We start from the raw sequence: 13,174 nt of genomic DNA on the forward strand, positions 1-13,174 counted from the left end.
GATATAAAGTAAAATTGTAACATTAGTCCTCGTTTAAGAAATACATCTCTGCTGTCCAAGCTCGGTGTAACTGACCATCGGTGTTGTAAAAATAATTATGAATCTCTTATTTTGGCATTTACTACGGTGAATTGTACGAAACATTTTAACGTGTAGACATATTGTAAATCTCTACCATAAGCGCATCCATCATTGTATAGAAGTAATGTTTAAGTAATATTAATAGACTATTACGAAACAACACCATTAGCGGCTATCATCTCCTCTGACATTTTGCGAGTGTACAGACTGGCTATTACAGACGTGGATGTAATGTTCCTATTTTAAAACTAGTCTGTAAAATACATACCTTAATAAAAATATGTTAATAGATATGTATTTGGAATTGCCACACGGGGCTATTAATAACATTAAAATAAATTATTGATTATTTACATTTACGGTCTGTATCCGATGCAACTTGTCTCCATCTTATAACTTAAAACCTGTTTCAAAGTTATTATTCTTTTCGGTCGATACTCTAAATCCTGTACTTAAAATAATATCAAACCTAGATTTACTAGCGAGATGATAGAATATAAACAGTTTTGTAAATCTTAGGATGTTAAATTAACTCGCAACTTGTAGGTTTATTTTACTCGAGTAAAATACCACACGAATCCAACGTATAGAGAAATATCAGTGTTAGTTAGTTGAGATAAAGGGGAATAGAATCTTGGAGGAGTCTGCGTGACTGCCGAACGGCTTCGTTCCGAGAGTTCATCTCGAGTCTGATGAGCATTTTGTGCTTGCGGCACACGGTCTATAGGTTTAAGTTTAGTATAGGCGCTATCGGGCCCGAGGCAATGATCTGTGAATCTGTGATACACAACTGAGGGCTGCTCCCTAATTATTTATTCAGTTATAGTACGATTGACAAAGCTCTCATATCATATAACATCTAGGTCAATCTTAATGCGATCATTTTAACGCGATAAATTCCAAATGTTTTAAACACACGCATTTAAAAACAGTTTAATGTTTCTTGGTCCTTTTGACGCGCTTCATATTGGTAACAGTTAAAAGCATTTAATACTGGAAAATTTAAATATCCTTTCCTAAAAATCTAGATTTTAAAATAATAGCTCTCGTCGTAAGATGAAGAGTATATTTTTATAAATTGCATGCGCTTTATTAATAATTCTTTTCAAAGTGGATAATTTCCGTTGAAATATATAATCAATTTTAGATCAAATCAATATCATCGATAAAATCCTTCTAGAAATAAATGTATAATAGAAAAATATATTTTATAAAACCTATCCAACAGTATACTTATTTTATAATTTTAAAAAATTAAGAAAGCGTTAATTTTACATTCACATAACTTTTTGCATGAGCGATTATTTATGAACTATTTTGTATATATATTTTAAATATGTTCAGCATTTGTCTACAAAGCGCAAAAGGATGAAAGTTTTCCATAATTATACTGTAAATTAATCGGTACATAATAATCATGTTTGTATTCTCACCATTGCATTATACATGTATATGTATTCACATGATCGACTTATTGAGAATCCAGTAAACATTATCAAATATCACAATCCTTAATATTTAATCCAACACTTTAAAATAAGTAATTATAAATCCTTATCATCTAAAAGTGACTGTAATACATACATAGACATCAGTGTAAATTATATGTTTTCTAAGTGTTAATACGAATTATTTACAAGTTGATTAAATCAAAAGAACTGTGAATTTTAGATTTGATACCTTATACTTAAGTTTGAGATTATACGAGTATAATTTAATTTGACTTGTTTCCGGCAAAACCCCTATTTTAGTTAAATTAAATTTGTTTTCTTTATATAAAAATTATTATTGTTACCTTTAAAGCGAGACTTTTATTAATTTGCATCAACACTCACGTGTATGTGTGGCATTATATTATCATATTTGTACATAAGTATTATTAGATATGTAATATTATAGAAATATTTTAACTATTATTGTATTGTATTATCAGTGACTGCCTAAATGATATTGTAACCGGATGAAAATATCAACAGAGAGGATGATGAATAAATAAATGTGTGCTTAATTTACTTCACACTTTTTACTGTCCCAAAATTTCCTACAAATAATTCTGCATCGGAAAAAAAGATAATCAAAGTAAGTATAGATATCGCAATTAAACCGATAGTATTCATATTAGTCCGCCTCCGTAGTGTAATGGTTAGCGCATTTAGCTACCGTGCTGGAGGTCCCGGATTCAATTCCCACCGGGGGTTGTAAATTAATATTGCCCTGGACTGGTCCCTGAAGCACAGGAGTGATCACCTTGCCTTCATATAAATAACGATCAAGATAACACTGCGTCAGTATAATGCAGTGCCCTATGCACCATTGGGTGCGGAAAATAGGTAATGTTAACAACAACAAATAATTAGGTATTTTTTTTTATTTATAAAATGTGTATTTTTTGACATACAAATTAAATTGGTAATGGACCGATAGAAAAGCATCATAGACCAAATAGGCGATCAGTCAACTTATAAAATACCGCTTTTTTTCCTAAAGTTCCTATCATACCAATTGTCTATGAAAATTTTGTTAATAAAAAGAGCTATCAGCTTACGCAATTAAATAAGGGAAGGATACACTGGTGGAAGAATTGTTCAATTAATTTTTATGTACAGATTTTAACACGTTGACTGGCAAATACGAGATAACTAGTATTGCATTGGATTGCATTCTTTGCTAGGATGCCGACTACGAGTTATCTCGTACTGTATTTACTTGCCATATTTGTGCAGCTAAAATAAAATTTCTAGCATATCAGTGCTAATATGGATAGATGGCTTCTGAGAAGAAAACAAAAAATCAATGCTGGCTTACATGAACAGAAAATTTATTAATAAATGAACAGAAAATATAAAAACTTTATTATTATATTATTATTACAATTATAAAACTTTATTCAAAATCAAGAAGTAAAAGAATATTTTTAAAGAATTGGCTTTTTAGATCGGAATTCTGAAAATTGCCGTTGCAGTCAACATGTTAATTAAACTGGTCAAACTTTGATTTGTTTCGGTACAGAAATAATTTCGAATACAGCTAAAATTGTAAAGAGAACTCTTTATAACTCCTTGGTGCGAAGTAGACTCGAGAGTGGTTCGATGATTTAGGGGCCACACGAGCTCAATTAATCGTAGAGAAAGTCCAAAAGAAGTTTCTGAGGTATCTCTACATGAGAGAGTACGGCTATTATCCTTGGCTCTACCCGACCGAGTTTCTCCAGGGTATGCTTGGCTACAATAGTTTAGAGACTAGAAGGAATGTGTATTTGATTAAGCATTTTTATCGATTGTTACGTGGTATGATCGATAATCCTGAAATTATCCGTAACATTGGTCTGTATGTTCCCGATAGTTACCTAAGACAGCGTCGACATAGATTGTTTCGCATTCCCTTACACAGAACCAACCTGCCGATGGTTACGCCTGTAGGAAGAGCTACCGCTATGTTGAACAATATCTCATTGGATATTGATCTATTCCATGTGTCTGAAGGAGTTTTCCGAAGCGGAATTCTTCTACACCTTTAGCAATAGTTCCTGCATATATTTAATTTTAATGTATACGGTTAAAAAAATTATAGTTTGTAATGTATATATTAATTAAAATAAATAAATTGAATTGAATTGAATAAAATAAGAAGATTGAGTAGTTTTATTATAAATTTTATTTAAGCACAATACATTTAGAAATACGGATGTAGAAGGATTTGATTACTTGATTAAAAGTTAATGACGCTGGCTAGCTTCTTGACCCTGTTGAGCAGAAGGTCACCCTCGCGGATGGTGGCCTGGTATAAGGCCCCTCTGTCTGCGGCCCCCAAGGCGCTGCTCCCCGCAGCTCCGATAATGGCCCCCCCACTACCAGCCCCCGTCACGACGCACCCATTCACGGCGTCAATACGACACTGCAAACGACCAGCTGCCGTAAATCTAAAAGATTAAAAAATATCGATATTAATCCTCATGAAATTGTTTATGGCTATAGACAGGCACACTAATATTATTGCCTTGTAATTTGTATGTTACAACCCAATAGTTTTGTATTTAACACATTGTTGTCCGGCGATTTTTTCATCACTCCGACACTAATTATACTCAAGACAGTCTGCCGCCGGACCCTCAGAATACTAATTGCAAGTAACCGCTAACCGAATTCCGACCTGTACAAGGTTTTTTGGCGTATCTCGCATTTTACCAAAAGTAGGCAGATAGAACACTTATAAACATCTCTCGCTCTCTACCAGCAGTGTGTAAAAGATGCTTTTAAGCGTTTCCCGCAAACAGTGTGTTAGCTGTGTCATGCTTTAGAACAGGCTTCACTAGCAAAATAATGAGTGAAATTATATGCTATAAGGTGTAGTTGGTACTAAAATGTTTTTTTTTAAATAACATCTTTAGTAATATTTGTCTTAGATCAAATAATAAGAAATTTGATATTTTTATTTTGAAGAAAAATACTTGCCACTAACCTTTCTCATAAGTATAATATTTTTTTTTAAAAAGCAACACCACAAAAACTCAACAAAGGATTTGATATAATGATAAGTAACAGAAAGACTAAACAAAGGGGCCACTTTAGCGTACCGCAAGATACTAATTTAAAGTTCATGAAGGAATAGATGATAGAAACTGTAGTGCGAGAGAAATGCATACAAGGCCTGCATTACTGCGAAATATGACAATTTTAAACAAATGATGGCTTTATGAGGATTTGACATTATGAGGAACGAAGAAATAAGGCTACGGACACAGCAACACATGGTCACAATTGTCATCAAGAAAAGACAATTTAAATGGGTAGGCACGCCTTCTGAGACTCGTATTAGCCAACAGAAGAACTTGGAGGCTGCTTGTGAACCCCACATACTCCATTAAGGGAGCGAATATAGAAAAGAAATGATAATAAACTGCATAATAATCCAGAAAACCCCTGATAGGTTGCGAAAATTTATAAAACGTTATCAAGATTGTAAACATATAAACAACAAAGCATACCTTGAGATTTCATCTTCAATGTAGTCTCTGGTGAGACCAAATGTAGTAGCGATATTGTTCAAACTGAGACTGCGGTAAGCTCTCAAGAGTTGCACGTAAGCCTTAATCCGCATCTCGCGTACATAGTGATGATAATGGGGATAGAATACTGGATCGGTGCAGATTTGAGTTTCAACCTATAAATAATGCACAATATACCTTAACATGAATCTTTACATTGAAAAAAAAAATGCATAATTAAAATACCTTAGAATAAAAATATATACAAGACAGTTACAACAAACTGAATGTCACAAGATTCAGTTTTTTGCATCTTTAATATAAGTAGATATTGATAGTTTTGGTTCACGGAATTTTTAGGTGCGTCAACATAAAAAGAAGTTATTAATTCCTTAACTATTTTTATGTGTTAACAATATCACCATTATTTTACTCATTTCAAATATTATATGTGAAATTATATACATATACATATATCGCCAATGTGTACCACATATAAACACATTTGTCATTTTATTTTAAACAAAAATCATTCAATTTCATACTATGTATTTACGTGAGCCTAAGCAGCTCATGAATAAAAATAGGTATTGTGATAGAGAGGGTTTTTTCCCAGAATCTCTGACTCAGAGTCTGCGACACTAACCATGTGGCCAAAGCCCGATAATTAAAAAAATCCTATCATTGTCACAATCATGGTCAAAATTACAAGAACCATTTATTTTTGTAGGCTTAAAAATACTTAATCAAAATAATGAATCAAGGCATCAGTGGCATAAACATTAAAAAGATCCTCAGTTCTTAAATAAAAATTCATGGAAATTAATTATACTTCAGAACATTTATTTGAGGTGAACAAAAAAGACAAGCATATCTTTACCCAAGCTAAACTTTTCATGAAGTCGGCATATCTGCACTCGTGCAAAGCTTCCACAAACTCCCGCAGTTCCGGAAACTGGCAGCGAAGAGCTTGAACGGTGGCTCCTTGCTTCTGAAGAGTGGTCTGCAGCTCGTGTCTAGCCAGTGCAATCATACAAGCCAACACGCAGTACTGCACAATGGTACCTGCAATTTGAAGAATCCACATCAAAACTGTGATACAGAGACATGAGAAATTATCATCTTTTAAAGTAGTACTCATGCCGGGGTAACACAATGATTGACTATTCTAACAAATTTCCATCGTTACCTAGATTCTGTAGTACTGAGAGTATCCTTTTGGACACCAAGCTTACATAAATAGATTTATCATCGTGATATAATTTACTTACTTATTGTTTTGGCATTCACTTTGTGTTAAGAAAAAATTAAATTAATATTCAATTCCAAAACTAGTCATAACAATGTAATACTCAAGTGGTAAAAAAACAAGTGTTTTATTAATAATAAAATTCACTAGTTTCATGTGAAAAAATTAAAGATAACGCACATACAATGATCAAGCTGTATTCCTACAACTGGTTGTTAAGAGAGGAGCTTAATCTTTTTTATTTATTCTGAATAGGGATACATAAAAATACAAAAATACCGGCAATTTAAAAATATATATATTTAACGAATAAGGCACGCATATCTACATAAATGATTCTGTCGATTCATTGCTATTACATGTCTACAATAAAATACAAACAAATAAAGTACACACCTTTGGAGATTGAAGTATAACTGAATACACATTTGCGAGAGATCCAGTCATATATGTAAATTTGATACATTCAAATTGATTGCAAAGTATATTGATACTACACACACCAAATGTTGTACAACACAAATGTACAAAGTGAAATTAGCTGCAGGTGTATCAGATTTATGTAGCCGGATCACACAAACTTCAAATATAGTGTTTGATTATGTTAAGCTACAAGCTACATTTGAATTGAGCATTTTGATTTTGTGCACATTCTTTTATTCTTAACCGGATCCACGCTGCTCGCATAATCGTATGTGTTTTCACGAAACATGCCCCATACACGGCTGACATAAGCGTATGTGTTTTCACTTTGCTCCAAGTTTCGAACCTCAGTTCACCTTGGAGGGATTTTTTCATGGTGTGGAACTTTGGATAAAATAATACGTCAATCCTTGGCCTTATGACATCTGATGAAATATCTGACTAATAATTTATAACATCACAAGGATAAATAAAAGAACAGATCCCTGATTTTTCTTGAGGTCGATAATTAGTCCGCGCCATAATCATGCCCTATATCTGTGTCACTCCCGACGCTATGCATCGCCAGTGGGTAAGAGTGACACACCGTGCTTTGATTTATTTATGTTACGATCTAATTTGTTTATATTACGATATATTTCAAGAATAATGTGACACACGTGTATTATAGAGTACCAAAAGGGCATAATGAATCCCATTGAACGTTTTTGTTTAGGACAATAAATCGTTTCTTAACTAAATACATGATAAAAGTAATTATTTAAAAAACGGCGAAATACTGCCGCGTACGGGCGTCTCTTAGGAACAAAGTTAACGCGGTTAAAAGGTTAAAAGGATTATAAGATTAAAAATCCATAATATTTTAACAATTTCATATGTTAATAATCATTTAATAAAATACCAAAAACATATTTATGACTTTGATTAAATATGTCTTGTTACTTACCAAAGTCTACAAGTTCGTAGGACTCAAATGTGGATACGCAATCAATGAACAGTTCCGCAGCATGCGTGTAATCTCTCACAGAGAGACAATAAAGGGCTTCATACGCCTTGAGCTTGTTACGAGACCTCCAATCTCCACCACGGTCTACCAATTCATGGGCCTGAAAATAAGTTGTTATAGATATTAAGCTTCGCAACATAATATTTTTTTTTTTGACCTCTCATCAAAGATGAAGAAGAATATGGAAGTCTGGGCATTTACGGGGCTGACGACCGTCATAGGCTGGTTTAAGTGGTTTTTTACATATAGAACTTCCAAGAATTTGAGTAGTGTGGTTGTCAATAATGGGTAGAATTGGTGAATGTTACAAGTGTGTAAAGTGATCACTTAAACCAGCCTATGACGGTCGTCAGCCCCGTAAATGCCCAGACTTCCATATTCTTCTTCATCTTTGATGAGATGTCAAAAAATAATTTGAAAATAACTCCTGTAATTGGTGATAATCCAGATTTTGTGAACAAGTATTTGGACACACTCAAGATGTTGTTAATAATATTAAGACATTGCTTGCAGGAAAAGCTTTACATAAAATTCTGTATATATAGATTAGACCTTAACCTTCCCCTCCCGGTGATATGTATTTACTACAACTCAACTTTAAAAGTGAGAATATCAATGTAAAATATAAAACCTACGGGGTCACAATTTTTGTATTCCTCCGTAGTATAATAACGTCTAACATAAAAGTATTATAGTACAAAGTTATTCTTTTGCAGCGATGGATATAAATAATTTGTGAAAAAATTGGAGATAAAATCACCAATTTAAAGTTACCGATTTTTTTTATCCTATCTATTTAATAATATTTCCGCCTCCGTAGTGTAATGGTCAGCACGCTCGGCTACCGTTTTGGAGGTCCCGGGGTCGATTCCCAGGGGGGGGTCAAATAAATATAAGTGATTTTTTCACTCTAATATTTATTCAATATAACCCTGGACTGGTACCTGAAGCGGAGGGCTGATCACCTTTCCTTCGTGTTAACGATCAAGAAAAAACTGTGTTTATTATTATTATTATTATTAATTCAGTGCCCTATGCACCATTGGGGTGCGGATAAGGGTTTGAATAGAATAGAAAGTAATAATATGGAATTGACAAGTGATTTAAAAGATGCTAAAATTTAAACGAACCTTGTGAATAGCTTTACCCATTTCTTTGACATTGCACCCATGGAAATATGCAATCCTGAATAGAGCAAAGATAGCCTCCAAGCGTCTATTGGTGGTGAGGGTTGTGTCTTCGTGCTTACTCACTGCGAGAGCAGTGGCTTCTTTCTGGTCTCCGATGGAACAAAGGTAGTCCAACCTGAAATAAATTCAATGAAAACATTAAGGTTAGGATGACTCTTCAAAAATTATATGTATATTAAACGTTCAGTTCGTTGCCATATCTTTACTTACACGAAAATAAGTAGCAACGGGAGTTTGAAACTTATTAACAAGAAATAAACTAAGTAAGATTAAATTAACTAACCTGTCTTGCCAAACGGGAGTCTCTGAATCATCCTCCACAAACTTCGAGAGCCGGCTTTCATTTTCTTTAGCCATTTCGTCGTATAACTTCTGGCTGAATTCCCAATTTAACTCGTTACAGACTTCTTTATAATAAGGTGCCATGTTATTGTCTTTTATGCCTTGCATTAAACGATCTTTAAGTTCCTTGTCATTTTTAAACTTAGGGAGACGTAGCTTAAATTTAATGGACGCCACAGCCATATAATCGGGTGTCGTTCCTTCGGCGTTTAACTCCATTTTGGTTTTAAATATGAAAAATACTCAAATAAAGAAAATAAAACCCGTATCGGAAACTGTTGAAAAACCAAGCGAGAACACAGACCCACAGACTAACTATTTTATATAAAGACCGCCAACTACCTCGATTTTTTATGGCTGGAAGCGATATTCGCCAGTGGCCGGAAGTGACGTAAACGGCTAGAAGTACTAAGCTCCCGGCTGGGCGTGACTTCGCCGCGGCTGAATGTCAAATCCACCCGCCGAAATATTTATCATTCATTTTTCAGGTTAAATGGTATTTATATTGAAATTTGTTGTATAACATATTTTCAAAATTATAATATTAATATTACAAAGAAGATATTTCACTATCTAAATTTATTTATTTCAGTGTAAACAAAAATAGAAAGGTCACGGCTAAAACGCGACATTTATAAAAAGAGTTCAGGCGATTAATAATGGTTACTCAACTCAGCCTTACAATGGTAAATGGTAATGGTAACTTTTTTGAAATTATTATCCCAAACTATGTATAAATATAAGGCTTTTCAACAAAAGCAAAAACGATAGAATTTTCAAATTACTATATTTTATTTAAAATTCTAGAAAATACAATATTTTAAAAGGGCGAAGGAGTGCCCACCACTTTCTGAAGTTATGTTTCTTAACGGGGGTGCCAGCGCCCCTTTGTGGGCGTTTTGGAAGTCTGGCTAGGCGTTTTTAAATTTTTTGCATTTGGGGGGTGCTGCAGAAGTTCAAGAGAGCGTTGTGTTAAGTAAGAAAAACTACACTTTCATACGCAAAATTTAACTTTAACTTTGGCATAATACTCAATATTATGAAGTTCTTCATAGACGGATTTCTATTTTTCTATCGATAATTGTCTATAACCATAGTCTGTCTATATTTATTTGAAATATTTGAACAACTTGTTGGTATCTCGTATTTTTCGTTCCCGTTTTGGTGTTTTTGTTAGTGTATTAGTGTGTCTCGTCATTTTCTGGTCGTTTTTTGAACAATCTGACGTTTACGAGTCGACCCCCCCTGCACAGACCGAAGACGTTTTGACAACTTGTCACTCTGTTCGCAACTCACGCTGTTCGTAAAAGATCCATTTATTAGGAACTTGCAAATCATTGTTGCATTGCAAATCATTGTTGCAAACTTCATTTCAGTCCAATATTGTAATGTTTTTTTTTTACTTTAAAGTACTTACCTTATATTACTACCTACTGAAATGAAATTGGACACCTCCAAGTAATTGTTTTACTTTTTTTTATTTTATTTTTGCCCTCAGCGGAATTTCACAATATTTAATATACACACACGCTCACACACACGCGAGATTTAATATTTATTTTACTTTAAAGCTCTCCACAATACTTTGTCAGTAATTATTGTAATTTATTTTTTAAACTCAAATTCAGATACGCATTTGATTCGAATGATAATAAATAATAATATATGAATAGCTGTTGATTAGTTTCTGGCATATTATAATCCACGTCACACTAGTAAGGTTTCATATAATTCTATCTAGTTTGCGTATTATTTCCTTGTAATATGTACTTTTCATTCCGTCAGTATTCTTTTGGGCTTCACCGTTGAAGGATATGTAAAATGAAATTAGTTATGAATTACTCTTTGTTTGTAATATTTTTAATTCCCATTATTAACCGGCCATTACAATGTTCTGTAAGTTTTGAATTTAGTTTATTGTATGTGTAAACAATATATACATGTACACACACAAACATACATATGAATATATATATATATATATATATGTATATATATATATATATATATATATATATATATATATATATATATATATATATATATATATATATATATATATAAATATATATATATTTATATATATATATATATATTTATATATATATATATATATATATATATATATATATATATATATATATATATATATATATATATATATATATATATATATATATATATATATATATATATATATATATATATATATATATATATATATATATATATATATATATATATATATATATATATATATATATATATATATATATATATATATATATATATATATATATATAAATATATATACATATATATATATATATATATATATATATATATATATATATATATATATATATATATATATATATATATATATATATATATATATATATATATATATATATATATATATATATATATATATATAAATATATATATACATATATATATATATATATATATATATATATATATATATATATATATATATATATATATATATATATATATATATATATATATATATATATATATATATATATTTATATATATAAAAATATATATATATGTGCGTATATAAAAACATATTTATATCGTAAACAAATACTTTTTTTATAGGCAGGACAATTCAAAGTAACCGATCAAATATTTTTGGATGTATCGAAAGATTATGAACCACTTGGAAGAATAGTAATAGGTTTATTTGGCGAACTTGCTCCGAAAACTGTAGAAAATTTTAAACAAATTGCATCAGTAGGGATTAATGGAAAATCATACGCTGGAACTAGATTTCATCGAGTTATCAAAAGATTTATGATTCAAGGTAGTATTATATTTCATTTTATTGAATACGTTATGATCCAGAGCTTTTGCCTACGATTCCGAAATGATTTTAATTGATATTTTTGTTTCAGGGGGTGATATAGTGAAAAACAATGGATCTGGATCATTAAGCATATATGGGGCCAGATTTGAAGACGAAAATTTGATGACAGAATTTAAAGTATCGGGACTGGTGGCAATGGCTAACATAGGTATATATCATATTAATTGTCAGTTAATGATTTCTTGATAAAACCTATCACAATGTTTTGAAAAATATTAATGCACTGGTTTTCAGGCACGGATACAAATGGATGTCAATTTTTTATTACTACAATACCAACACCGTGGTTAAATGGGCTTCATACTGTGTTCGGAAAGGTAATAAACAGACACAATTCTTTGATATAGAAAAGGTTTCTTAAATCTCATCTTATTAAAAATATACAAACGCAGAAACAAACTATTTTTGGTACGCTTTTTTTTGGCAATTATTTAGTGTAAAAATAATGATTATTTAGGTCCGAAAAATAAAATTTATTGCCAAATATTAAAGAATAAAGTAGGAAAATTCAAAACGATCATGATAAAACTGATAAGTAAACATATGATAGAAATAATAAATAAAAGTGGCAAAGATTCAGATTCACAATATTGTCTAATATTTTTTATTCAGAGCAAATGAAATTGTTATATTCAGAATGCATATATATAAATTTAGAAATATAATACTTAGGTTAAAGTGTTATTTATTGTGTTGTTTTAACAAGTATTCAATATTTTTTTTAGGTTATTGAAGGCCAAGATTTCGTTCATATTATTGAACATGTACAAACAGACATTGATGACCATCCAACGCGTGAAATAATTATTAATAATTGTGGTTTGATAAAGACTCCAAAGCCATTTTTCATCTCTGATGAACCATACGAGTAATTTTTTTTTATCAAAATTATTTCTCTAATGTAAATATCATGTTAGAATATAATTTTAAAACATTTTTTTTAGTTTGTGGGCGTGGGTGCGTGCATCAGCTGTTCCATTGACGATGTCGTTTTCCATATTAG

The 13,174-nt window shown here is 31.4% G+C and overlaps 2 protein-coding genes across 2 annotated transcripts; one reads left to right on the forward strand and one right to left on the reverse strand.

Moving 5' to 3' along the window:
• Positions 1–3,717: 3,717 nt before the first annotated feature.
• On the reverse strand, positions 3,718–9,581 carry Rpn7 (regulatory particle non-ATPase 7). Its single transcript, XM_088257682.1, has 6 exons — positions 9,217–9,581; positions 8,874–9,048; positions 7,684–7,843; positions 5,946–6,130; positions 5,066–5,241; positions 3,718–4,000 (listed from the first exon to the last, which is right to left on the reverse strand). Exons 1-6 carry the CDS (start codon positions 9,492–9,494, stop codon positions 3,790–3,792), a joined length of 1,185 nt encoding a protein of 394 aa, XP_088113808.1. The 5' UTR covers positions 9,495–9,581; the 3' UTR covers positions 3,718–3,789.
• Positions 9,582–11,108: 1,527 nt separating this feature from the next.
• Positions 11,109–13,162, forward strand: LOC148310870 (peptidyl-prolyl cis-trans isomerase, rhodopsin-specific isozyme-like). Its single transcript, XM_088257621.1, has 5 exons — positions 11,109–11,126; positions 11,904–12,108; positions 12,200–12,319; positions 12,406–12,488; positions 12,897–13,162. The coding sequence occupies exons 1-5, from the start codon at positions 11,109–11,111 to the stop codon at positions 13,041–13,043; spliced, it is 573 nt and encodes a 190-aa protein (XP_088113747.1). The 3' UTR covers positions 13,044–13,162.
• The last annotated feature ends 12 nt before the right edge of the window (positions 13,163–13,174 follow it).

Source organism: Brachycentrus maculatus, unplaced genomic scaffold, assembly GCF_059751285.1.
Source record: "Brachycentrus maculatus isolate JH-2025_06_01 unplaced genomic scaffold, ASM5975128v1 h1tg000086l, whole genome shotgun sequence".
Lineage (NCBI taxonomy): Eukaryota > Metazoa > Arthropoda > Insecta > Trichoptera > Brachycentridae > Brachycentrus > Brachycentrus maculatus.

Excerpts from the sequence above, each read along its gene's own strand:
- LOC148310870 (XM_088257621.1), top strand. Across the intron at positions 12,109-12,199 it reads CAAAAGATTTATGATTCAAG|GGGGTGATATAGTGAAAAAC; the intron begins GTAGTATTATAT and ends TTTTTGTTTCAG. Across the intron at positions 12,489-12,896 it reads TTCATACTGTGTTCGGAAAG|GTTATTGAAGGCCAAGATTT; the intron begins GTAATAAACAGA and ends TATTTTTTTTAG.
- Rpn7 (XM_088257682.1), bottom strand. The coding sequence starts at position 9,494 with ATGGAGTTAAACGCCGAAGGAACGACACCCGATTATATGGCTGTGGCG. Across the intron at positions 7,844-8,873 it reads TGGGTAAAGCTATTCACAAG|GCCCATGAATTGGTAGACCG; the intron begins GTTCGTTTAAAT and ends ACTTATTTTCAG. Across the intron at positions 4,001-5,065 it reads ATTGAAGATGAAATCTCAAG|ATTTACGGCAGCTGGTCGTT; the intron begins GTATGCTTTGTT and ends TTAATCTTTTAG.